Source organism: Podarcis tiliguerta (assembly GCF_965153285.1).
Source record: "Podarcis tiliguerta genome assembly, chromosome: 8".
Classification (NCBI taxonomy): domain Eukaryota; kingdom Metazoa; phylum Chordata; class Lepidosauria; order Squamata; family Lacertidae; genus Podarcis; species Podarcis tiliguerta.
In genome coordinates this window covers 53,536,785-53,563,648 of record NC_139541.1, presented here as the reverse complement: position 1 = coordinate 53,563,648, position 26,864 = coordinate 53,536,785, and the positions used below count along the sequence as shown (strand labels likewise).

At 53.0% G+C, this 26,864-nt stretch overlaps 1 protein-coding gene across 1 annotated transcript; it reads left to right on the top strand.

The window, feature by feature from the left end:
- Positions 1 to 4,254: 4,254 nt before the first annotated feature.
- Positions 4,255 to 26,554, top strand: FHL3 (four and a half LIM domains 3). The gene is made up of 6 exons (XM_083452977.1): positions 4,255 to 4,507; positions 22,411 to 22,595; positions 23,623 to 23,797; positions 23,973 to 24,142; positions 25,016 to 25,202; positions 25,338 to 26,554. Exons 2-6 carry the CDS (start codon positions 22,440 to 22,442, stop codon positions 25,487 to 25,489), a joined length of 840 nt encoding a protein of 279 aa, XP_083309103.1. The 5' UTR covers positions 4,255 to 4,507; positions 22,411 to 22,439; the 3' UTR covers positions 25,490 to 26,554.
- Positions 26,555 to 26,864: the final 310 nt, after the last annotated feature.

Sequence of the window (26,864 nt, the reverse complement as noted above, 5' to 3'; positions counted from 1 at the left end):
CCGGAAGAAGCCCCCGTTGGGCCAGACGTGATAAAGGAGACACGTGTGTGTGTGTGTGTGTGTTTTGGGGGCGCCTGATTAAGTGATGAGACAGGAAGCTCTTTGTGGGGTACCCCACTCCCCTCCTTGCTGCGTGGCGATTGCTGGCGCCCAACGGGCCAGGAGCCTTTCAGGGCCACCCTGCCGGAGGACCTTCCCTTGCAGCAGGTGGGATGAGGTGGGGATGGGGTGTGCCTCAAATCAAGCTGTGCCCCGTCCTGGGCTTGGTGGAACACGGAGGGAAGTAGCGTCTTGGATTCGGCTATTGCCTTCAGTGGGAGGTCCATGACTTTCCCCATCCCCAGCAGTGGGGCGAAGCGGCCCTGTCCATCGATGTAGCAACCCCTGGCGGAGGACGGGGATGCGCGCGAGCAATACAGAACTCGTGATCGCCCAAAGTTGCCCTCCAACTTTGTGCCACAGTAGCAGTGCCTTTTCTTCCTGATAACTTGTAAATGTCAGATACTTGCCTTATAGCAGGCACGTCCAACAGGTTGATCGTGATCTACTGGTAGATCAGTAAACGTCTGCGGTAGATCACTGGCACCCCCCAAAGAAGCTAAACAACTTTGTCTCCCCTAAAAAAAAGCTCAACATTACTGCCTTGCGCCCCCCAAAAAGGGGCTTTCCTATTCCCTAAAAAAACTTTGACCTGAACCTCCAAAAAGGGGGTAGGTCACTGCAAGTTTTTAACTCTGTGAGTAGATCGCAGTCTCTTAGGAGTTGGCCACCCCTGCCTTATAGCAAGGAACATTTTTTTATTTTTAGTCTGAGAGCTGCATATAAGTGCCCCATTCCTGGGCACTTATTGCTCACCCATATTTCTTCAATGAGTGTGAAAGCAGCAGGGGGCATTTTGACTGTGAAGCTGAACTGGCTCATTCTCTGCCGCCACCCTGTACTCCACAAAATGGCAAATTGGTCCCTTCCCCCACCTGGTAATGTTCTGATTAAGTTGCTTTTCTGACATAAAGGGGCTGCAGGGGTGTTTATGGAGAGGGGGCTCAGGGGGGCCAGGGCACATTCCCACACTTGTTTGTCCTGGAAGTTATAAATAGGGTTGACACATAAATTGTGTCCCATAAATAGGGACACAAAAACTTTTTTTGGGGGGGGGGGACAAAGTTGTTGAGTGAGGGCAGGCCGTAAATTTGTACAATATTAATTATTAAATTCAAAAGGGATCCAAACCCTACCAAAAAAAGCCGTCTGAACATTTCATTAATATTATGGTGGGGGAATAGCTGGAAGATCACTGTTGAGGGCTCAGAGGCTCCTGGACTTTCCACGGGAATTCTCTTTGCATAAGCTCTCTTCTCTTCACAATGGAGGCCAAAGCACCCATCACTATAATGAGAAAAAGCACAGTCACTCCCAATCATAACTCTCACCAACTTCCTGCTGAAACAAGGTGCCGTCTGCAGCAAACCAACAATCTACTCTTGTCCCCTCCCTTTGCTACATATGAGTAACAGTGTTAGAAACTGAGATAAGAAAGCTAGGAGCTGAATGGCACCTTAAACCTAGGTTACGGGCACACTTTTTTATAACAAGAATACAAAGCTGGAAATGAATGAACTGCAGTTAAAATATTATGTTCATTTTTCACGTGGTGTAGTCCTTCCCTTGCCCATCCCCCTAATATTATTAAGAGGGTCTCTCCTCCAGGATGATGCTGCCCAGCCATGAGAGTGACTGGCCAAACACACCTTTCAAGGATTACTCCCCCACCCTGTAATTTGCAAGAGGACAGGGTGTGTGGGTACACACACAGTCACTGCCATCTCCCCTCCCCTCCTAGCTTGGGGTGGGAGTGGGAGAGGCTAAGTCATGAGCACAGCATTGTACCCAAGTGGCACAATCTCCCTTCTCTCCCACTTCACACACATTTAACAGTATGCTGGCTCAGGAACTGTGTGCTCCGGTTGCAATTCCTCCCTTCTGCGTGTCCAGCAGGGAGGTTCACCCCATTACCCGCAGAAGTGGCTGAGGTGCTCCTGCATGGGGTTTACCTCTTTGCTCTGTCCTTGGCAAGCGCCGTGACAGTTAAGGCAACATGTTAAGACATTCCTAGTATTGTTTGTAGCGGGAACACATTAATCCACTGCCCCAGGCTCAGATGCTCTCCTGGGATTCCTGATTGGGGCTCAGCAACTTCATTCCTGTGTCTTTTCTGCTCAGAATCACCTCCATCCTGGATGCTGCTCAATAAAGGCTGTGAATTTGCATATTTGTTGATAGGGCATGATAGAGAGGGATTGGAGTCTGAAGGGCTCAGGCACTGTTAGGGGGCAACGCCCCACCCCCACGACCCCATCTCTTGACCCATTCTCCTCCCTTTTAAAAACTTCATTTAAAAAACCCAAGTTTTCTTCCAGGGTGGCTGGGTGAATTGCAAAACAATGCAGGTGAAACCACAACCATCCACCTTAATTTGCCCAGAGGCTGTGGCTGCAGAGATGGATGTGGAAGAGACATATTTTGTTGCAGCAGGGGCAGATGAAGGTGTCCAGTTGTGCTGCTGCAGATGCACCATGGTGATATTCAAATGTGTGGGTGTAATGGGTCTGTACCCCAGTCCTTTAAATTCTATGGGTTACTTCCTGTTCTCCCCTCTCAGGTTCCCTGCAGGCTTCTCAAATCACTTGTGGCAAGCAATGAAGAGTCATGCTGAGATGCTGCCCAGCAGGGCAGGGCTGGCCAACAGGGCAGAAGAGAAAGTGGTCATAGGGTGGGGGGAGAGTGGGGGGCTAAATACAGGAGCCAGAAGGTTGGTCTAAGCAATGCTCACCTGATGCGCTTAGGTACGTATGGATGAAGGGTGGGTGTCCTGGTGTGGGGTCATATCCTGCATGGGGACCTGTGACCCCTGCATGGCAAACACGAGCTCTTCTACCTCTCCAGGGTGCCAGCCCTTCATAATCAGGAGTTAAGGCAGTGGGGCAAGGGGTGGAGCAGCAAAAGCCTCCTTCAGTGCCTGACTCCTGTGTGCTGCTGTGCCTGTTAGGAACCTGCCCTGTGGAGCTGCTGGTATTGTGGCCTTGATCTTTCTCTTTTGCCCCTGACTAGAGGTCCCCCCCCCCAAGATATGCCAAAGGTGAGTAGGGGGCAGAGGCTCCATCTCCATCTCCCCAGACAAGTGCCCAACAGGAGGCATGCTACAGCTGCTGTTGTAGGGTCTCCTGTCCCTCCCATTGGCTCCTTGTCAAAAGACTTTGCTTCCCTGAGTGGGTCTTGAGCCCTTGGCCCAGAAGGGCTGTGGGATCCTTGTCCCTTGTCTCCTGTTCCCCCTATGTGTGGAGACAGACAGTAGCAGGTATCAGCTGTGAGGCGAGTCTCTCTGGCATGGGTGTGTGTTCCCTATTGTGGTAAGTTCATGCCTGTGTGTTGGCGTCATCACCAGGACCATCCCAGGTTGCCATGCTTTGTTTCTAGGGATGCTGTGAACATTCTTGACATTTTGTATTGAAAAGAGGACGAGCCCTTTTGGAAAAATGGAAGCGGAGTTGCAGAGACTCTAGTTCCAACTTGAATCGAAGCAACGAGGATTGGGGGTTGCTAAATCTGTCACGGTTTTTTGTTTGTTTTGTAAAGCAGGAAAGCCCGGCTCGAGGGAATTCAACCCAGAGCAACAAAGAGGAGGGAGGCAGCAGAGGTCTGATGCGACTTATCAGGCTAAGCCCGGGAAGAGCCCGCATTCAGGGTTGACCCAGCAGCATCGGAGCGGGGAGGGCTTCTGTTTACTATGTTAAGAGTCCACTGGAGTCGTCCTTATGGATGGGGCTGCCTTAAACGGGACACGGATGTCTTAAATGGAACTTTACTTTTAGTATAATATAACCACGAGCAGTATAGGATCAAAGCCGCAATCCTGTGCACGCTTATTTGGACATGAGCCCCATTTAAATTCGAGGTATATGGGGTCTCGTTTCCAAGGAAACCCGCAGCGGAAGCCTCTTGCGCCTTTGATCTGAATTAGCGCACCGGGGCAGTGGAACTGCGGGCTCCGGGACCAGCGATGCCACCACTTGCCACCGCCTTGGGGCTGCTGTACGCTATGCTGCGTTTGCTGCTGTTCCAGGACAGGGCAGGCACCGTCGGGCCAGCGGAGCCGCCTTGATCCAGTCCCGGGGCAGGATCAAGAGGACGGACGCCCGGCGAAGACTGCTGCTGTTGCCCCTCCAGCCGGCAGGCCGGGGGCAGCCTGCCCCGCGCCCAGGAAGAAGCCGGGCCAAGCCGCGGCGAGGAGGCCTCTGGGCCGGCTGCAGGGGGCTCCTGCTGGGCGGGCCCTTTGGCGGCGACGGCGGCCCCCTCCCCTCCCTAGTGGGCAGCGGCGGCGGCTCCGGCTCCGCCCCGCGAGGGCAGGCCAGGGAAGCAGGCGCGGCCGCCGCCACTTCGACTCGGGCAGGCGGAGAGAGGGACAAGCCGAGCGCCTCTGGCGAAGCCGCGGCTGGACAGGGCGCAGCAGGTGGGCGCGGCGGCGGCTGGAGGGAGCGAGGCGGGGGGCAAGGGGGTGGTGGCACCGCCTCGGCTTTGTTTCCCGGCGCTCGCACCCTGGCCGGCTCCGCGTGGCAAGCGCCTGGCATCGGGAGCAGCCGGAGTAGGACACGGCGAACCGGCGCGCGACTCCTCGGCTGCCTGAGCGACGGAAGAAGGTGTCCTTTTTTTTCGGGTGCGCGCGCGCAAAAAGAGCTCAGACCCGTTTCTACCTCCCCCACGCCGGGCGCGGGCTGAGACCCTTTTGACCCCCAGGCAAGCGGGTCCCCCCACCGGTCCCGGGAGGCAGCGAAAGTTTGCCCGCAGGGGAACGCGCCCTGGAACTTTCCTCCCCGACGGCAAAGGCGGAGCTGCCGCTGCGTCCAGACGCGGTTGCCGGGGGGCTTGAAAACCGAGCTTGGCGGAGGGAGGCGTCCCCTCCCCTCCCCGGCTTCGCGGTTAGAAGCGCGCTGTGCAGCCTCGCCCAGGTAGGGCAGAGGGGGTGGGGAGGACCTCCCCGTCCCGTGCAGCTTCCGACGCGCGGAGACAAAGCGCTCCGGCCCAGCAACGCTGGGGAGGGGGGCAACAAAACAGGCCCAGGGGTCTCCACGTCTCCGGAAGGCCTTTTCCCACCTGTACTCTTCACGTCGGAAGCAAATGTGTGAATGAGCGCCGTGTGGGTCAGAGGATGCGGGAGAAATCTCGTGGCAGGAGAATCTGCGGAAAGTTGGAATAATACCTGGGGATTCCATGGCGCTTTAGTAGGGGGTGTCCCCCCGTTTAGTCCCTGAGTCAGGAAGCCCAAATGGCGCTGACTCGCCCTGCCGATGGTTATCACAGAAAACTCCGACGACCACTAAGAGTTTTGTGCTAAACAGCTGGCCTGGGGGGTGGGCCCTGCAAAGGTTCCCCAAAATCTGCGCTTGGGACAGCCTGACCCTGTTTAACGGTAGAGTATGCCTGCCCTCAACATTCTCCAAGGTTTTGAGAGTAAGACCAAGTTATAAAGACAAGAAATCCCTTGCCTTCCCCCAAGACCCCTTCCATTCTGATCTGTTTTCCACTCCGTGTCTTGTGAGTGACAAAAGACCAGTTGAGAGCTGAGCTTGGGGGTCCGGGTTACACCCCCCCCCGCCAGCTGCTGCATGTGGCTGTGTCCATCTTCAACACCAGCCCCATCTCGTTTGGATGTGTTACAGGATTTGCAGGGTGGGGGGAGCTCATACCCTCAGGTTCAGGTTGCTGCTTCGTGTGTTATGAATCTCCTCCCCCAAGAGGATTTTCTTCATGTGACTGCTGAACCCTCAACTGAGAGTTCTGGACGCTCAAATAAATATTGGAGAGGGGGTTATATGTGGGAAAGGAGCACAGCCAGATGTCCCTTCAGTTCTGGACAGGATGACAGTTTTGGTCAATGATTCAGTCAGGTTCTCTTCCATCCCAGTGCAGACCCTGTCCCAAATGGGTGTGCCCTAAATATGACCATGCTCTAATTGGCAATCTTGGGAATGTAGGTGCTCCAATTACAGGGTTCGGAGGAGACAGCACAGTGAATATGGCAAATAAATTTTGTTCAGGCAGGGGAGCCAGCGGTGGGCAGAAGGGTTCCACAGTTGACTTGGCATAAGATATTGAGTTGAAGCATCAGGCTTCTTGATTGTTAATGTCTTAACTAACATTCCCTCCCACCCACAACATTTGTAAACGGATTCATTCCAGCTCCTTTGTTTTTATGGCTACTGGCTTAAATGAACTCCCTGTGAACAGATGCTTTGTGCATTGTTTTTTTTTGAAAAAGTGTGCTGGGTATCAAGTTTCCAGGGTTTCCAGATTCATTCCACTGCCACCATGCTCTTTTACCCTGCCTTCCATGTTTGCTTTTCCTGCGGAAAGGGGAAGCCTGCCCTCTCTTCCTGCTGCTGCTGCTGCGGGTGTCTCTGGGCTGTCCAGCTGTGGACAGTTCAGGGCTGGAGGAAAGGAAGGATGTGTTGTTGTTGTTCACAAGGAAATCCACTTTTCTGAGTTTGTGTTGTGCCCCAAGGTGACTGGGCTGATCTCTGCAGCACATGGGGACACCTTTTCATCTTGAGTCAGCAGGGTGGCTGAGGAATATATTTCCTACATGGTTTTCTTAAATTAAAATATTTCATCCAAATGGCTTCCAACGTAGTTTAGAGTGTGTGTGTGCGCGCGTTTGTATATGTGTATGTGTATTTGTGTGTGTGTGTGTATATATATATGTACACATACAAAATGCAATGCAGTAAAAACAACTGCCTTTGCACAAACAAGAAACTGATAGGAAATATGAAGCCTTGAGCCCCCGGGCTGCCTCCTGAATTTAAATGTTCGGAGATTCAGACAAAAAGAAGTCCTTCCTTGCTCAGTGCATAGTTATATTATGGCATTCACTACCACAAGCTCTAGTGATGGTCACCAACTTGGATGGCTTTATAAGGTAATTAGATTAGTTCAGGGAGGATAAAGCTATGTTCTCCCTTCGCTCTCAGAAGCTGTATGCCTCTGAAGTTGTTGGGAATCGTAGGTGAGGAGAGTAGATGTTACCCTCAAGTCCTGCTTGTAGGCTTCCTATAGGCATCTGATTAGTTTGCAGTGTTTCTCAAACACCATCATCCCTAGCTAACAGGACTAGTGATCAGGGATGATGGGAGTTGTAGTCCTACAACAGCTGGAGACCCAAGTTTGAGAAACACATTGAACCCCACCTTTCCTCTGAGGAGCTCAAGGTGCTGTAGTTCATGCTACTCTTTCTCCACATTTTGTCCTCACAACAATCTTGCAAGGTAGGTTAGTCTGTGAGACCGTGACTGGCTGGCCCAAGGTCAACCTGTGAGCTTCATGACCCAGTAGGGATTTGAACCCCTGTCTCCAAGGTCCTAGTCCAACACTTTGCACCACACTGACTCTCTAGTTGGCTGCTATGAGAACAAGATGCTGGACTAGTTGGGCCCTCAGCCTGATCCAGCTTTAGGGCCTTTCTCACAAGAAGCCACTGCTTTTAGCTTCACACTTGCAAATGCTCCTTGGTGGGTTATGACCTCCTTCCATCGAGGGATGCTTCCAAAATCCACTTGAGGATCTCATTCTTGCTCTGTAGCAAAACATGGCAGGAGAATATCTACTGGGCAGCTTGTCCAAACTCCTCTTGTAGGACTTCTTATAAGCTTCCAAGGAGCCCAATGTGATTTCACTCTGGTTTAATGCTTGGGTGGCAGGGGAATCTTCCTATGATGTGTGAATACTCTCGTCTCTTTTTTGCGTAAAAGCAGCTGAAGCAAACTGTAAAATGGGTGTGCATGCCACCTAAGTTGCCCTCTTCTTGGTCTAGAACTGGAGACCTTGCCCCAGACTCCTCTCTTGTTATGGCAGCACTGAGCATAAGGGACAGGTCTGTTTAGCTAAATGGGCAGCGTTTTAAGGAGCTGACAAACATGGGTGTTGCTGGCTCAAACCTGGCCTGCCCCCACAGGCTTGTGCAACCTGCTGGGTGCTGGGCCTGCAGCTGGAAGCCAATGTGGTCTCTTTGCATAGATGCCTCATCATAGCTAGATTTTGACTCTCGTCTTTCAGTTAGGGGAGGCCGGCTGGGGCTGAACCCTTGACCATACCCAGCCAGCCTGCGCTTTCTGCGCTGGAGGGCTCCTTGTCATTTTGGGCTAGGCTGGAGGCCAGGCTCCAAGGCTGCTGTTGCATCAGTGTTCTGGGGGCAGCCTTGCCTTATCACGCCAAGAGATCCTCAGACAAAGGAATCCACTACAGACAATTAACTGACTAATCTATTTGAGATGGTGCCAGCATCATATTGGAGATGCCAATCTGGCACCTCGTCTGGTGACTCTTCCTCTGCTGCCAAGGCTGTGGGTGCCTTTCCTGGAAGAAGCATCTTTTTGCTTTGGGGCACTCAGAGCCTGCCTGGACCACAGGAGACCCAGCTTGTGATGGTGGTGGTGGCGGCATTTCATGCTCTCTCTCTTTTTTACTAGTATCACTTATCCAAAGACATATAACTGTGAGATAGATATTTGCACTCTGAAAGGAGAGGCATTTGGAAAAAGGTGAAGCTGCAGATATTGCTATCACTCTGATGCTTAGGGAAATGAGAGATATGAACATATGAAGCTACCTTTTACCAGGTCAGACCACTGGTCCAGCTAGTTCAGTATTGTCTACACTGACTGGCAGCAGTGGCTCTCCAAGCTTTCAGGCAGGGGTCTCTCCCAACCCTCCCTGGAGATGCCACTGCCAGAGACCTTCTGCATGCAAAGCAGCTGATCAACCCCAAGCTCTTGAAACTGGTGGCTCTCCAAGGCTGGGAGGCAAGAACTGCTGAATTTAGGCACCTGGCTCCCAAAGGGGAACCTGATACACAGAGTTTCTGTGCTGAGATGGCCCTTCCTGGGCAGGGTTTGGATTTTGGCAAGGGTGGCTCCTTCAGCGCTTAACCCTTCTTCATAGAAGGTTGAGTACCAGAACTCCTGGGGGTTTCACGGTTGTGCTTATGCCTCATAGGGACCTCGGGGGCAGGATCCTGGGCCTTTCACACATGCTTGTGGGGCAGTCTGGTTGCTGGACAACTACTGGAAAAACAGAAAGAGTACTGTATGTACAAAAAGGAGTTGCTGTGTGGTCTGGAGCACAGCTTAACTCAGGGATGTCCCCAGAACGCCCTGTAGGCTTGGTGGTGGGATTGGCACACATTTCGCTGTTTAGCTTTGGAGTGTCAGAATCTGGTGCCTCCGAATCCTATTGAAAACCATTTCTTAGCCACGTGCGTCATTATTATCACAGTTATGTCCCACCTTTGCTGCAAGGGTCCCAAGGTGGTGTACAAGGTTCTCCCCCTCCTCATGGTATTCCCACAACAACCCTGTGAAGTAGGTGAGGCTGAGAGGCAGTGACTGGCCCAAGGTCACCTAGTGAGCTTCATGGCCAAATGGGGATCCTAAACCCTGGTCTCATCCAGGTTGTAGTCTGGCACTCTCACCAATACACCATACACTTGACTTGGCTGTAGGAACATCTTCTTGGCTGTCTATCATCTTTGCGAACACACTCCTTTTCTACTAAAGCACCACATTTGATTCCCTGCTGGAGACACTGGACCCTTTCAGTCCAGAATTCAAAAGATTCCTGTAAATAGAGGCTGAGAGGCAGTGACTGGCCTAAGGGTCACCCAGTGACCTTCACAGCCAAGTGGGGATTTGAACTCTAGGCTCCCAGACCTAGTCTGACATTCTGACCACAACACCTTGTTTGATGGCATTGCTTGCACCCAAAATGAGTGGGACACAGCGATTCTGCACAAGACGTGGAGAGGGCTGTCCAGTTGAGGGGCAGGGAGAGGCTGCAGGTGGTTTGGGGGTTCTGCATCCTGCTTCTCCCCACATGGGAAGCCCTCCGCAAGGCTGCTGGAATAAGGCAGCGGATGTGGGGCTTCCTGTTGTGGGAAATGTGCAAGGCAGAAGAAGCAGAGTGCAGACCCAGCCTCTGTTGGCTTCCTCATTTTTACTAATATTTATTTGTTCAGCTCTCAAAGGGACTCGTGCTCAGTGACTCATTACAGAGGAGGCTGGAGGTGACTGGGAGGAAGGTCCATGCTCTGCTGGGCTGCTGCTGCTTGCAAGCATTCAAAGAACAGCAAAGACCTCTTCACGTAGCACACCAAGTTAAAGGATGCAATCCACTCCTACTTGTTGTGATGGATACCATTATGGATGGCTTTGGAAGAGGATTAGACAAAGGCTATTGATTCCCAGTTGCCACAGTGGCTGTGCTCTGCCTCTGAATGCCAGTTGCTGGGAATCACAGGTCTCTGATCCTGCTTGTGGGCTTCCCATTGGGGCACCTGATTGGCTGCTGAGAGAACCTGCTGATCTGTTAGAGGGGCCTTTGTTATGATGCAGCTGCAGGGCTTTTTTGTGTTCTCATGTTAAAGACAAATGAATGACTTGTTTTATTTATTCCTTTATTATTATTTTATTATTGAATTAATATCCCACCTTTTCCCCACTGAGCTTACCTGCTTCTCCTCCCCGTTCTTATTTAATCTCCACAACAGCCCTGTGAGGTAGGCTAGGCTGAGAGCCTGTGACTGGTCCCCAAGGTCACCCAGCGACCTTCATGGCCAAGTGCGGATTTGAACCCTGGTGTCACTTGTCATAGGCTGTCACCGTCACCACTGCACCACAGACATGACTTGGCTGTAGGAACATCTCTTAGCTGTCTATCATCTTTGCAGGCACACTCCTTTTCTACTAAAATACCATATTTGATTCCCTGCAGCAGGAGACACTAGACCCTTTCAGTCCAGAACTCAAAAAATTCTGGTCAGTAGTGTTTCTGCCCAGCAGCACTTGGGCAGGCCAGACAGTCTTGCTTCTTCTTGGTGCCCAGTGTTTTCTGAAAACTAGAACCAAGCATGTGCTCAGTGTGCCACAAATAAGCTCTCTTGCCTGCCTGCCACCCTTCTATGGCAAGAGGGGAAATTGCTTGCTGAATCAGCCCCCCAGCAAGAGGATGTGGCACAGGAAATGGAAGCAGCTTGGAATCCCAGCAGAGGGATCTGCAAAAACCTCCCCTCCCCACCCCAGCAACCTGGCCTCTCTCCCCATGGAGTGCCCTTCATTGCCAAGCTGGAGCCAAGCAGCTGCCTCTGATGACAGATTCAGTGGGGCTTCCATTGTTGCACAGCCAGGATTTTCCTCTCTGTTGGCATTCATCGCTACAAATATGGCCAGTCGCAGCAAAGAGGAACCAGTGAAGGTAGAGTGAGTGTTGATGCCTCATAGCTGGAAAGGATGGTAGTTCTCTCATTGCTAACCATCACCCTGCCTGTCATTACAAGGCCAGCTGGCAGCGTGTCCCACCCCAGGAGCTTGGGATGACCATACTGCCCACTCTTTCCATGGGGCTCAGTCACAGTGCCATCTGTGTTCAGTGCCAGGGCCCATCCTGCAAATGGGTGCTCCTGTGGGCATGCAGGACATCCTTTGTCTGGATCGCCGCTCTGTAACTTGTAGCGTGAACAGTCCCATATAATCCAGATTTCCAATAGGTGGTGGAATTCCCAGCCATAGGCAGGCTGGCTTGAGCCAACAGCACTCCCCACCTCATTTAAAACTTAAGCAGGACCTCTGGGAGGTGGGTGCACTTCAGGCTTCTCAGATCTCCTTGTTCTTTTTACTAGAACTCCAAGATCTGCCAACCAGAGCCGGGTGCAAAGACACCGAATTAACACACTGGATTCCTCGGAGAACATTCTGAGCCCAGGAATTTGCTTTCAGTCCTAGAACTAAATTGAGCTCATTGTCCTTTCTCGGGTCTGTCTCTCTCACATACATCCAGCCCTGCCTACTCTAGGTAGTCTTCTCTTCACCAGGCTAAACAGTCCCAACTCCCTCAACTGTTCGTCTTCAGGCTTTAATTCCAAACCCTTGATTATCTTGGTTGCCCTCCTCTGCAAACACTCCACCTTGTCAATATCCTTGTGGTGCCCAGAAGTGGACACAGGCCTCCGGGGGGGGGGGTGGTCTGACCATGGCAGAAAAGCAGCTCTTTATTGGCTGCTCCTGCCTTGGTGGGAAGAAGCTGCCTTCCTTGTGGGCTGGGGAGACATCCGAAAGGGTTAAATGTCTCTGAGCACTAGGAAATCATTAACGAAGGTGGATCCAGGGGAGGGGGGGGGGGTTTCCTCTCTGGAGCTACGTGCCTGGCTGGGCTCACCCTGCCTGCACCTGAGTGATGATGGGGCCATAGGAGTCTTGCTGAGGACAGGCTCTGTCTCTGATTCTGGTGTGTTTCGGTTCTGCTGAGAACACCTCCTTCTGGAGGAAAAAGGGTGTGTTGGGGCAGCTCAGGACTGTCCAGGTCTGCTGTGCTGCCCCAGCATACTGCTGTCTTTGGGGAACGAGGCTCCGTAAGGTGGCTGGGGCTGGATCTCCCCTGTGCTTGCCTTTCAAGGTGTTGGGCAGCTCTGCTGCAATCTGGAGGTCATGTAAGAGGCCATGCTAGCTGGTTTTTCTCTGCACCTGGGAAGGTCAAAGGTGCCTCCTGAAGGGCTGCCTGAATTTATGCTCAGGGTTTAAACAGCCACTTTGGGAAATGACTTCAGTGTTCCTATTTGGCCAATGAACTTCATATGGAGGGTTCACAGTGTCCCTAAGAGGAATAGTGGCCAGGATTTCTTGCAGGACCTGAAAAGCTTGGAGCATCTGTGACCCTGGACAGCTCCTCAAGCTGGCCCCAGCCTCAGGCCCATGGCCCTTGGGGAGCTCCTCCTGGCTTCACCCAGTGCATGCCAAGACCCGCTCTGAGACCCCTAGGTTACCTTTGACTGGCAATTATTCAGGCTAGTGAGGCAGCCACAACATCCACTCCTTTCTCCCCCCGCAGTTTGACTCAGCAGCCTGGAATGTTCCTTCTCCAGCTCTCCTCCAGGGAACCACCACTCCTCCTTCCTCCCAGGAGACATCCTGGGTTCACAGGGATGGGGCATCTTTCATCCAAAGAAAGTTCCTCATTGGGAGGTCCCCATCTGGCCCCAGAGGGTTTCCTAGTACAGCAAGGCTGTTGCTGTTCTGTTTTTCTCCCGGAAACGGGGGCTGCTTGGGGGTTTTTCCAGCCAAGCCAGGAGCTGCAAGCATTGCCCTCTGCCCTGTTTCTATAGGCCATTCCACCCATCCATCAGTTTTGGAAGCTCCTAAGCCCCTGAGAGAGCCCCTTCATGAGAGATCTGGCGGTGGAAGTCCAAATAGCTCTCTGGGCTTCTCCCAGCCTTTATTGCCTGGTCCCCTGATGGCAATTGGGGCTCAGCCCTGCCTGGGATTTGGACTTGTTCCCGGTCATTTTCCATGCTGTGCAACAGAGGGGCCTGCTGGATGCCCTGGGTGAGGCGTGCTCTTTCTGTCTGCGTGTGACATCAGACACACCCTTTAGTGTTTGTGCGCACATGTCTGCAGAACAGAGTTGAATCGCATGAAAACCCCTTTTGACTGTCACAACAGCCCCTGGGAATCATAGCTGTGTGATGGTGCCGGGAATGTTTTTACTCAATCCCCAGCCTCTCTGCAGAACTGGGTATCCCCAGAAGGAAAGTTTTAAGAGGCTTCAAACAGATCCAAATCTGTACTTCTGAAAAGGAGAGGAAAAACCTCTGTATAGCTTGGAAAACCTTCATGCTGCTCTTGACAAAGTGTTTCTGGATGTTTGGACTGAGAGGTTCAAGGGACCATTTTCATTGCATTGGTCCTTTGGGCTCCTTCACCCAACCCAGCACCCCTGTTGGATACCCCTCTGGACCTGTGTCTTCTGCACCCATTCTCAGCATGTCATGGGAAGGTTTGTGGTGGGAAATGAAGGCTTCTCCACTGCACAGAGGGTGCCTCTATGCAGCTTGAGTGTAATGTGTTGGCAGCTGCTTTTTGGGGACTCTGTCCTTCTAAAGCTGCCCAGGAAAGGAAGTTTTTTGGCTTCCCAACTGGGGTGGCTTTATCCTCTGGGGCTGCAGCACCTCCTGCAAGCTCCACATTTCTCTGGGGCGACTGATCCATCTCAGCACCTTTGCAGCCTGGCAGGTGGGTCTTGGTGGCATTAGCCCTCCCAGGACACCCTCCCTGCCACTCTGCTTTCTAGCTACAGCCTTGAGCCAAGAACAGTTGCTGCCTCCAGGTCTCTAATCTCTCCCCCCCCCCCACTTTCATTGAATGTTTGGCATCTCCCAGACTAAAAATACAACTCCAGAATAGAGGCAGCTCTTGAAGAGGGGTCCCCCTTGTGCCCCGTCACGTGGCCGCACAAAATGTCAGAGGCAGCTGACCCCCTCTGTCTTGGTGCGTTCCCAATTTAAGAGCCTGCCCTTTCCCACCTGCTGCTTTCACCATCCTCGGGAGATGCCTCCCTATTCTTTTTTGAGCCTGGATCGTGCAGGGGCAAAAAATAGACTGGAGGATTTTCACATCTGCCTTCCTTGTCAACCTTCAGGCCCCTCCTGCCAGCCCCGAGGTCTCTGCATGGGGTCTGGAGAGATGAGGGGCCAAACTCCAGGAGAAATGGGTGGTGTGTGTGTGGGGGGGTTGGAAGACCATCTCTGTTTGGTCTGATGTAGGGCTCAGGCACAGTTAGAGAGGCAAGGGACCCCATTCTGGAGTGTGGGGGGTGGTCTTTGGCATCAATGGTTTTCCTTCCCTGTCACTGCTTTCTTTTCCCCCAGCTTTGTTTGTGATGTGTCACTTGCACCTCTCAGGCGCTGCTTGCTCACCTGCTGACATTGTCCACCTGGATGACCATTCTCTGGCCCAGCCACCTCCCCCTTGACAAACCCATTGGGACCCTTTTTCATGGGTTTCTTACAGTGCCTTTGTTCTCAGATGGCCTGAATCTCATCACTTACAGGATATGAATGCCATCTGCAGCAAAGGGCACTTGGGCATATTTTTCAGCACTTGGAAAGATACATGAGTGGGACTTGATGCTTCCCCAGTTGCCTGCTGCATATAACTTAAAAGCAACAAACCATGGAAAACAAACACGTTCACACTTGGAACTGTGCACACATGCAGACATGCACGCACACACGCACACGCACGCACACACACACACACACACGTACACACACACACGTACACACACACACACACACGCTCTAGCTTGGCTTCCAGGGCACATAGAAGGAAGTCCTTCTTCAAGCAGGGCGTAGTTAAAATGATGGAACTTGTTCCTGCAGGAGGCAATGATGGCCACCAACTTGCATGGCTTTAAAAGAGGATTCGACTGATTCATGGAGGAGAAGCCCATCCATGGCTACCAGCCACAATGGCTACTCTCCCTTCACAGTTGGAGGCAGCCATGCTTCCGAATACCATTTGCTGGAAACCAAAGGAGCCCTGTGAGTTCTTGTGCTTACATCCTGCTTGTGGGTTTTCCACTAGGGCATCTAGTTGGCTACTGTGAGAAGAGGATGCTGGACTAGATGGGCCATTGGCCTGATCCAGCAGCAGACTCTTCTTACATTTCGGCGAGAATGCCTTCAGAACGTGCATTTGGAGAGGGTGGGCCATGTTCCTTGTCCCTCCTTGTCCCCCTCCCCCCAAAACAATGGGCTTTGCCTTGTTTATGTGCCAAAGGGGAAATCCAGGCCCCAGGGAGTCCTCCTGCCCAGCTGCATGGAGAGGAGAGCTTCTGCTTCTTCGGCTTCTGCTTTGGGTTGCTGCCTGCCGCCTCTCGCCTGGTGTGTGTGTGTGTGTGTGTGTGTGTGTGTGTCTCACTAGCACCACCCAAACCTCCTGCAGCAATGCTCTTAAGCAATCCTAGCGGAGAGCAGGACCTGGCAGCTGGAGGATGCTTACCTCACCCGACAAAAATGCTCTGTTACTCAGAAAATGAAAACTGTCTGAACTTTCTGGGCTGGGAGGAATTGCTGGTGGTATCTGTTTGAACCGCACCACGGCAGAGGTTACAGAGCCTCCGCAAAGGGGTAATTTCATAGCTTCTCGAGCGCCGCGGAGACTGTGAGCCAGCGACTCTTTGGCTGGGAGTCCGAAGGGACCTCGGCTCATGCTTCAGCCTGCTGCTCAGAGAGGTGCTAGAGGAAACCCAGAAAATGATTCACCAACTGTCAGGAGTCTGTGCTTGACTCTGGTTGCCTCCCAAATACGGGAGCTCCTTTCCAGTTGGAGAGAAGTTGCTTCTGATAGCTGCGTGGGCCAGAGGAACAGCGAAGGTCAAGGCCTTCCAGTGGAAAGCAGACACCGCTATTATGAGCTTGACTGCCATTTGGAGGTTGCCTGTGTCTGGGGTGTCATTGAGTGCTCTTGAGAAAAGGAGGGTTGAGTTGCCATGGGGAAATACCATCCCCACTGGCAATGGGCCCCAACAGGGAATGCCTCCTTCCACATTGCCCTTGTGACAAGGGCATGTCGAGGGGCTTGCGTGTGCTGTGAAAAGGGCTGCTGCCAGTGCTGTGCCCTCTTAACACCTGGTGCAAAAAGCAGGGCATCCGCTAGGGAGGAAGCAAGGAAGCCCTCTTTGAAGCCAGCGGGCGACATGTCCTTTTCGGTTATTTTCATTTTTACGGGGCCTTCTGATTCACCTAACCTTGGCAGGCCAGAAAAAGTGCTTGTGTGCGCAGTGAATGGAAATTGTGACCAAACAGCATAGCATGTAGGAAGACAAACGTCTTCCTTCCAGTGTTGCAAGCTGTGCCTGTGTGGGTGGGTTGGAGATGCCACTGCTCTGAGTGTGTGTTTCCTTTCAGTTGAGCAAACAGTCGCTGGCTTGTCTCTCTGCAGGTGGGGGAGGCAAAGCGACTCACCTCCAGCCTCTTTGACCCACCTGGCCTGTGAGGCCCCTGTGCAGAATGTAGGCCCTTTGCTCCATGGCACTGCAGGGTGGGGGGCCCCTTATAGGCTCTTGGATCATGCCCACCACACCCCTGTAGCTCTTCCTGTGGGTGTGTGGTGGAATTTTTACCTTGCCTGCCTGTTGCTAGCAATTGTTTCCAACAGCCCTTTCACAGTATCTGTCGCCATCAATTGCACACCCCACCCAAAATGTCACACATGGAGCTTGGGTGGAAGATTCTGTGTTGCATGTGTCAGCCTTCCTTTCCCACCAAGATTCGCCTGCCTGTAAGTAAACGTTCCCTTTTCCAGTGGAAGAAGGCCTCCATGAGGTAGTGATGGCCACCTGCTGCTGACCTGGATGGCTTTAAAAGAGAATTGGACAAGTTCATGGAGGGTGATCAGGCTCACAATGGCTGGGGTCAGAGTCTGCCCGCCATCGCCACCATCAGAGAAGTGAGGACAAGTGGTGGCGGCTTCCTGTAAGATCTTGCAGAGCTCATGTGGGATCTTGCCAGAAGCTGCCACTATGCGATCCCAGTAAGCAGGGCTTTGGTGGGAGGGTTGCACCTTCTAGTTTCCCCTCATGTGGGAAGATGGAACAGGTTGCCCCAGGCCATGGTCTTACCTGCCCTGCCAGAGGTAGGAGGCCTTTGAGTACCATGGGCTGCTTAGAGTAGCAGGTGGGGATAGCCGTGCCATTGACCTGCTTGGTGGCTTTCCAGAAGAGAGGCATCTGTCTGGCCCTTGTGATAACAGAGTGCTGGACTAGACAGGGCCCCTTTGGCCTGATACAGCAGCCAAGCTCTTCATGTGTTCAGTGGTCCTCAGTTCAAGAAACCCTCACCCATTTTAGCAGCACAAGATCTCATCTGGCTCTGCAACTTGGCAGAAATCCTCTCAGGGTTTTGAAAAAGCCAGCGAGGAAGCAGTGCCTGTTTGACTAATGCAGACGAGAAACCCAAAAGGGGGCCAAGCTGATAAGGTGGATGCTTTGGGGTGTCAGGTGTGCAAAGGTAGCTTTTCCCCTCTTGTGCCTCGGCTGGGGAAGGCATCCTCTGGATCGTCCCTTTAAGGCAGTGAGGGCCAGCCACTGGGTCGCTTGTCTTCTCTGGAGGCCTTCCTCATGGAGGGATCTTGTCTTTTCTAGGCTATTTCCACCAGTTTCTGGACTTTCTGATCTCTCCTCCTAAGAAAGCAGAGGGAATTCCCTCAGCCTTGACCCTTCAGGCCAGGAGAAGCCAGACTTTTGCTCTCTGCAGTCTTGTCCAGTTGGTTTTGTGGGCAAGAGCCTGCTGTTTTCCACAGGTCGTGTGGGCAGCACCCTTTAGCCTGGTCCTAAATGGATGGACTCAAGGCGACCAGGTGTCCCATAGCACCTCCAGACATCTCCCAAGAGGATGGAATGTTTTGCTTCAAATTGGCATCTCGGAGCAAGCAACGGTTTGTTGTGGCACCAAAAAGTCGAAGTGCCTGTTGTTGAAAGAACACTCTGCTCCCCGCTCTGAGATCCCTTAATACCACCTGGTGCCCTGGCCAGCAGAGCCTGGAGCTGTGAGCCGCTTTCCTCCTGCAGAGGAAGGAGTTGGCAAGGAAGGAGCCCTGGTCCCCATGGGGAGATTTTGCAATGGCAGAGACGGATTTGCAGTTAGCTCCGGCTTGTGCTGGTGCTGTAATTGATACCAGATGATGTGTGCGCGCGCCCACTCTCACCAGGTCTGGAAAATCTCAGCTGTGCAGATGGAAATTCAATCCACCTCTGCTCTGATGGGGGAAGAGGAAAAGGTGCTCTGTGTTCCCCTCCTGCCTGCAGCATCACCCGCCCCCCAAGTCACACTCTTGGAGACCCCTTTCCCATCCCCGAAGGGCTGCCATTTGCATCCCTGCCCACGGCAGATGGCCTGGATTCCTATGCCTGCATGAGGGATGGTAAAGTGAGTGACTTCCTGCTCATTAGGATCTGGTGCTATTCCAGATTTTGAAGGGCTTGCCTGTGGCGGGGGGGGGGGAACAGGGGGAGGACTATGGTTGTCTAATAGTCTGGAAAACGGATCAGGATTGGTCTCGGCTGCACTCTCTCCCCCTCCCTGCCATGGCTTCCCTTGAACTCTCACTGCTGCGATATCGGGCGCAAGAGGACAAATGTGGGAAAGCTGGCTGTGCTGCAGCCCAAGAGCTGCCACTGTGCCTTCACTTTTGGATACCTGATTTATGTCCCTCCCGCTGGAAATAACTCCCTCCTAAGCTGCAGCTCTCCAAACAAAGAGCCACAGCGAGAGGGACTGTTTTGACCAAATTTGGAGAAAACTTTCCTTGAGTCATTGAGCAATATCAGCCAGTTGCCTCTGCCGGCCCCCCTCTTCTGCCACCAGGGAAACTCGGCTGCTCCTACAGCAGCAGCAGCAGCAGCAGGACACCACCCTGTCCTGGGGGAGATCCTGAAAGATGGAGGCTCAGCGAGGGACAGTTGTGGCACTCAATTCCCCTTTGGGTGTTTAGTAAACACAGTAGAGCCCTTGCCAGAGAGACCTGCCTACTGGGGGAGCACCCAACCACTGGTGTCTCCCCCTTTGTGCAAGGCTGAGACAGGGTGCCTCTGTTTCCCTGGGAGGGCTCTGTTGCTTTGTGGGCAGCGGGCTTCAGGACCCTGAGAAGCCCCCGTTTCTGTGTTGTGCCTTCTGTAAAATGCCTTGCAGCCTGTCCTGTTCTTTCCCCTCGTCCTGAAAGGCCACTTCCCACAATGCCTCTTGCTTCTTGGGTGGCCATACACAAGTCCTGCAGGAATTCTGAACCCTGGAGCTCAGCTGACCTTCAGGGGTTTCCGAAGCAAAGTTGTCCAGCTGCTACAAGCCTGGCGTGTGGGCCTTGGTTGCACACATTGCCTTGGGGTAGCACAGGCAACCCTCTTAGGTGAGCAAGAGAAGACAGACGGGGCTCTTCTAAATTCAGAAAGGAAGGTAGATCGGTGGTGTTGCCAGGGCTGGGCTTAATGCTGCCTTGGCAGTTGCAGAGAGAGAGTTTCAGCTGGCAAAGGGACTGGCCTCCTGGCACAGAGTTGCTCCTCCTGTATCCCGTATCCAGGAAGTCAATTCTCTTCCTCCTCCCCATTCTTTGAAAATTGCGGCTGGCTTTGGGGCAAGGCCCCACGGCAAGAAGCTTCCTAAAGCAGCATGTCAGAATTTGTGCTCTTTGGCTTTTATGTATGGCCAGGAGTGCATTTGCTTGAAAAAGAAAAGTTACTGTTTTTCATTTTTCATTTCCAGACAGATACCATAAAGACAGAAAGATAACCAATAACAGAAAAGCATAGAAATCTCCCTACAAAGGGGGTGGGGCTTGGATAAAGAGATATAAATGCATAGGTCTGATAATTTCTCTAAAGGAAAGTTAGTGCAAAATCATATGCTATAAAAAAGCTATTTTGCATTAATTAATACATCTAATAAAAACACTTTAGTAAGCTTGTCTGATTTTGAGAGGCCTTTTAGTACCCTGAGCTTTTGCATTAATTAATTTCTCAATCATTGCTGCTAGAGGCCCTTAATTACAATACCAATAATACTCCAGCGATGATATTACTCCCCTTTCAGTCTTCCGTGAGCTTTGCCAGAGCCAGGCGGCTGCCGTCAGAAGACAGTTCATGAAAGCTTTGCTCAGATTTTGGTTTGTGAAGAGGTTCACGTGAGTCAATGGCAGGGTCCTGTTTGTGGGGAGGTGTGTAATTTTTCTCCAAAAACCAGGTTCCAAAACGGCCGAGGCTGTGGGCAGAACCACCACCTAAAGCAGTAATTGCCAGGTTCTGTGCAGTCCTTCCGACATAAAGGCGTTAGGGCAAATTTGAGAAAACCTCCCAGGAGTCAAGTCCCATCTATGCACAATAGCTTCAGCGTGGCTTCTCTGACCTGGATTGATACATGCCAGGTATTATTGCAGGAAGGGAATAGTCACCCAGCTTGCCGTGATCAAAGCTTTGCATTGTTCTCTTGCCCTGTTCTGGGCTGTTTCCACTCTAAGAAGGGAAGCATTTTTACTTCTAAGGACATGTGCAGAATCTCTGGCTGCAACCTGCTTTTCCCACCACTGCTCTGGCCATGTCATGAAGAACTTCACTTGGTAAATTTCTGCATGTCAGGCGGCCATTAAGAGGCGCAGCTAGTAGAACCATTTTTTTTGTAAACAGCTTTGAGGTTTTTCTACAATCAAGCGGCAGAGGCGGTCTTGAGAAATTTGAGAGCCCAAAGTTCTCCACTGTAAGCAGTATATAATTTTTTTTACAAAACAAATAGAATAAAACTGAAAGGAGAAGTTGAGGATCCAAGACTGCAGTCTACTTTTACTGGAGAGCAAGTTCTGCTGCATTCATGAGCGTGCAGGACTGGATTGGGCCAGATGTGGTCAAGTACTGTAACCCTTTTCCTGAAGATAATACTTGCTGGCTTCTCTACAAGAATGATAGACTGTCACTACATAGAACCATCTGTTGCGAGTACTAACACAATCATGCGTATTTTACTCAAAAAGTAAACACCGCTTACTCTCACATAGGATTGCACCACCAACCATTGTGTGCCCTGCCCTCTACCCCATCCCATGGCCCGAAGCGAGCTCAGGCAGGGACTCCCATTTCAAAGCAGCATTGCAGGGGGGCGGTGAGATTTGCCTCCTCCTCCTCCTCCCCTTTGTCTTTGGTTTGTTTCGAAAGGATTGAAATGTTGGAATTTCCTGGAGGCCAGGACTATGGCTCACCCTCCTCTGGTTCCAGGCCAGCTAGTCCAGGCACGCGGCAGGAGCTCCAGTCTGGAGAGCAGCAGATGCCTGCCTTCCAAAGGTTCCTTGACCTCTTTGCTAGCACAGGGAACAAGCAGGAAGGGGCTGCAGGTTGCGGGGCTGGGGGAATGCAGTGATTCCTTGGAGGAGGACTTTGCTCCTCTTCTCCAGGAGGGTTAGCAGAGCCCCCCTCACTGCAAAAAGCTGGAGAGGCAACCTCAGTCCTCCTAAGCGCCTGATCTCTAGTGTATCAACCCAGGGCTCCTGGAATGTTTGCTGCTTCCAGAAAGGGGTCCTAAATGACAGGCCTTGGTGTGTGTGTGTGTGTGTGTGTGTGTGTGTGTGAGAGAGAGAGAGAGAGAGAGAGAGAGAGAGGTGACTGGATCTGTGAAACCAGAGTGGGACTTGGCACTCTCCTTTGCTACAGGGTTGAGTGGCTTCCCCACCCCTCCCCACCAGCTGAATACATGCTCAGGAACAGCCTTGCCCAGCTTTCTGTCACTGCCAGCTGGGACTTTAACCCTTGTCAGGGCTAGGAGCTGCTGAGGGAGGTGTGTGGAGCTGCACTGGAAATTCAGGTGCATGCAGTTCAGTACTTTTGGAATTGTCCTTTCTACCACCACCCCAAAGCAACAAGGGGTTGGAAGAAACGAGTTGAGTCTCTCTCGGTCCTGCCTGCAAGCGTTTGGGTGACCTTGCTAGTCTGCCAGCCAGCAAGGCAGCAGTCCTCTCCTACTCCCCCTCTTCTCTGCCTGGGCAAGGAGGCTAACAGCCGCTCTCTTCCCTCTTCCCCGCAGCAGGATGACTGAAGGCTTTGACTGCGCCAGCTGCAAGGAGTCCCTCTATGGGCGCAAATACATCCAGGTGGACGAGGGGCCCTTCTGCATCCCCTGCTATGATACCCACTTTGCCAACACCTGTGACGAGTGCAAGGAGCCCATCGGGCACGACTGCAGGGTAAGGGGGCAAGGCGGGGGGAGGCCTCTGCTCAACTGACCCTGGGGGGCGGTGGCTGCTCCTTGTCTTCCTGGAGCCTTTGGGCCAGGCATGAGCTGGGATCCTCCAAGCACAGGCGATGTTTGCAGTGCCCCTCCTGCATGTCAGGCACCATTTGAGGTAACAACCAGCCTCCTGAAAGGGACCAGCTGTGATACAAGGAAAGGACAGGCTAGGAAAGGAGGACCTTTTGCTCAGTGGATAATGAGATGACTTGCCACCCGCCACCCCTGCTTGCTAGCCAGCAAGGTGAGCTGAACAAGACCTCCATGGGGAAGGCAAATGGCTCTCTTTAACTGCCAGGCAGCATGGGAAAGGGGGGCCAGCGCCTCTGCCCTGCTTGGGGGCTTCCCATTGGAGCATCTTGAGAAGAAGCTGCTGGGGCAGGTAGACCCACTTTGGCCTGACTGCACCCCCAAAATGGGTGGAAATGGGCCCACGCTTAGGGCTGCTTCTGTATTTGCTCACTGGTGACCTTTGGGGAATCATAGAATTGGGAGAGACCCCAGGGCCCATCTACTCCAGCTCCCTATGATGCAGCAGCGCTTTGCTTCTTGGCCTCCTAGAGCCTCTTCCACAGAAAGATAGGTAAGGGAGAGCTCTGAATTCCTCCTCCTCAAATGTGTGCGTTTGCCTCTTCCCTCCACCCCATGAGCATAGCGAAAGGGCGTTGTTTTCTCAGACAAGCCCCCTCCTGCTGGCTCTCACTGCAATTGCCCCCTGACCTCTCCTCTCCAGAGAGCCAGTGTGGTGTAGTGGTTAAGAGCGGTAGTCTCTTAATCTGGGGGACCAGGTTCGTGTCTCCGCTCCTCCACATGCAGCTGCTGGATGACCTGCAGTCTCTCAGCCCCGCTCACCTCACAGAGTGTTTGTTGTGGGGGAGGAAGGGAAAGGAGAATGTTAGCTGCTTTGAGACTCCTGAAGGGGAGTGAAAGGCAGGATATCAAATCCAACTCTTCTTCTTCTTCTTCCTCTGTTCCAACTCCAGGAGCTCTACTATGAGGACCGGCATTACCATGAGGGCTGCTTCCGGTGCTTCCGGTGCGACCGCTCCCTAGCCGACGAGCCCTTCACCTGCCAGGGCCAGGAGCTGCTCTGCAACGACTGCTATTGCCGGGAGTTCTCCTCCCAGTGTGTGGCCTGCCAGCAGGTGGTCATGCCAGGTGGGCTGCTTTGCCCCTTCCCCCCCCCCGGCCATAAGGGAGGGGGGCAAGGGGAGCCACCTCCGCAGCCGAGGTCACCATGGCTAGTGTGGGTTCCCTAGAATCATAGTGCTGTTGGTTTGGGAGGGACCCCCAAAGGTCATCCAATCCAACCCCCTGCAATGCCCCACCACAGGCTCCCGGAAGCTGGAGTACAACGGCCAGACGTGGCACGAGCACTGCTTCCTCTGCAGCGGCTGCCAGCAGCCCATCGGGGCTCGCTCCTTCATCCCTGAGCAGAAGGACTACTACTGCGTCCCGTGCTACGAGAGCAAGTTCGCCCCCCGCTGCACCCACTGCAAGAAGGTGGGGCCCCGTCTGCTTTTTTAACTAGTGCGGGGGGAGGGGGACGGCTGGGCAGGGGGCCTCTCAGGCCCTGCAGGCTTGGGTTGGGTGGGTGAATAGGGGGCTCTGTGCGTATTACTCCTGTTCTTCCGCCTGTGCAGTAAGAGGCAGCAATGCTTCTGGATATCAGTACAGTGGTACCTCAGGTTACATACGCTTCAGGTTACATACACTACAGGTTAAAGACTTCGCTAACCCAGAAATATTACCTTGGGTTAAGTACTTTGCTTCAGGATGAGAACAGAAATCGTGCTCCAGCGGCACGGCAGCAGCAGGAGGCCCCATTAGCTAAAGTGGTGCTTCAGGTTAAGAACAGTTTCAGGTTAAGTACGGACCTCTGGAACGAATTAAGTACTTAACCTGAGGTACCACTGTAGCTGGAAGGGAGAGTGCTGCTCTCAGGCTCGAATTCTGCTTGTGGGTTTCCCACTGGAACAGGGGCAGATCTACTATGAAACTAATTAAGATGAAGCTTCACAGCCCCTAATCCCAGAGGGCCCCCAGAAGCAATTTAGTCCACATTGCTTAACAATTTTGGTCTAGTAGACCCAACTGGAGTGACGCAACACAAATTGATTATTTTTGTTGTATATATTTCAACAATCCCATAGTTTGACAGTCAGCAGCACAGACATTGTAAAGGTGTTGGGACAACCCTATTGAAGAAGCTAACGGTTCTGATCCAAACTTCATTACTGGTTGCATAGGAGCCCCCATGACAGTTCCAGCTTCAAAATGTAGTTGTTGTTTTTCTGCCATTGCACTGGAGGCATCCGATTGACCAGTGTGAGGACAAGATGCTGGACTGGACTTTTCTTCTATTCTCCCGCTCAGTCGCTGACCAAGGGAGGCGTGACCTACCGGGACGAGCCCTGGCATAAGGAGTGCTTCGTCTGCACGAGCTGCCAGACCCCCCTGGCCGGGCAGCAGTTCACCTCTCAGGAAGACCAGCCCTACTGTGTCAAGTGCTTTGGGAGCCTCTACGCCAAGAAGTGCAGCGCCTGCACCAAGCCCATCACAGGTGAGATCGGGAGGTGGGCGGAGCCACGGAGGCCTCCTGCGGCCCCTGAGGATGGGGGCCAGGGAGGGGTGCCCTGTTGCAAGTCCCAGCTGTGCCCACATCCCATTCTCCATCCCCCTCTCTTTCTCCCCTCAGGCTTTGGAGGGGGCAAATACGTCTCCTTTGAGGACCGCCACTGGCACCACAACTGCTTCAGCTGCTCCCGCTGTGCCGCCTCCCTCGTGGGCAAGGGCTTCATCCCGGAGAACGACGAGATCCTCTGCCGTGACTGCGCTAGCGACCTCTGAGGCCGGGCCTGGTGCCGGTTGTCCTCCAGGTTTCCTGCATCCTGAAGCAACAGCAACAGTGGGGCAGAGAGGATTCTCCCTCCCTGCTTCCCTTTCCCTGCCTCTCTGTGGCTGGGCCTCAGGGGCTGGATCCACACGCCCCCATAACTTTGTCCCCAGAGGTTGTGCTGCGAGGTGGGAGGCCGCTCCCTCTCTCTGTCCCCTGTTTTCTGCTGTTGCAGCCCAGCAAAACCTGTCTATGTAAGGTTATCCCAGCATGGGATGCAGGGGGGATGAATGTCTGAAGCCGTTGCGACCCCTCCAACCTCCCACCAACCCCGGCCCTGAGCCTCCAGTTTCTGGGAGTGGCAGCTCCAAGCTCTCCCCCCCTGCCAAGAGTCCCTCCTTCTCCCTGCTGTTGAAGTGAGGGAGGTGGAAGCAGAGGCTGGAGGGAGGGCACTGCCCCACCCACCTCTTAGCAGCCTCTGAGGGAGGGTGCTGCTCCTCCCTGCCCCCCAGGGGTCCTGTGGCCACCCATCTTTCTCCCCCGCAAGTGTTGCCTGCAGTGGTAGGAGGGGAGGGTGAGTGGACCCAGGAGCAAACTTGTCAAAACAGGCAAGGCTCCAGCAGTGGGTCTCCCTTGCAGGGTGGGCGCTGAGGGTGCTCAGGACCCTTTGGGTGGGCCTTGGCACTCTCTCCACCCACAGTGACCTTGTGGCCTGCTCAGCGCCAGCTGCTCTGCCTAGCAGGATCTCCAGAACGATACCAAAGTGACCCCCCCCCCATCTTCTCCAGCTTCAGGAAGCCACTTCCGGCTCCAATTCTCTATATCCTAAACTTTCTTCCTGGCTCCTTCTCTCTCCCCTCTTCCAGGGAATATTTTGTCCCCATCCTGTTCATGTACTGTGTAGCCAGTTCCTTGGATATTTTGCAGTGGGGGAGTCAGTGTGTGTGTGTGTGTTTTCCTCTCTCTGCTTGTCGGAGGTGGTGGTGGGGGACTCCTCCTAGCCTTGCCCATATCTGGCCAGTGTCAGCCCCCCCCCCGCCCCCGCTTTCTGGCTTTATATAATAAACCATGTTACTGGACCATGGACGTCGTTCTTAGCAACTTGTGGGAGGGAGGTGGGAAATATTGCATTTGCCTCGTCAGGAATTTGCACTTGATTTTCTCAATGATTTTCTCACATGGGGGGGGGGGAGGCGGCAGGGCAATTGGTGCCTGTCTCTCCTCCCCCCACCTCACCTCCCATTTGTGGCTTTCAGAGCAGGCTGAGAACATGCAAAACTTTGCCCTGTGGCTGCTTGGAAGGAAAATTGGATAATTCCACCCCTTCTGTGTTTGTCAGAAGGACGGACACACACACACACATTCTGGGATCCAAAGCTGTCTGCATAC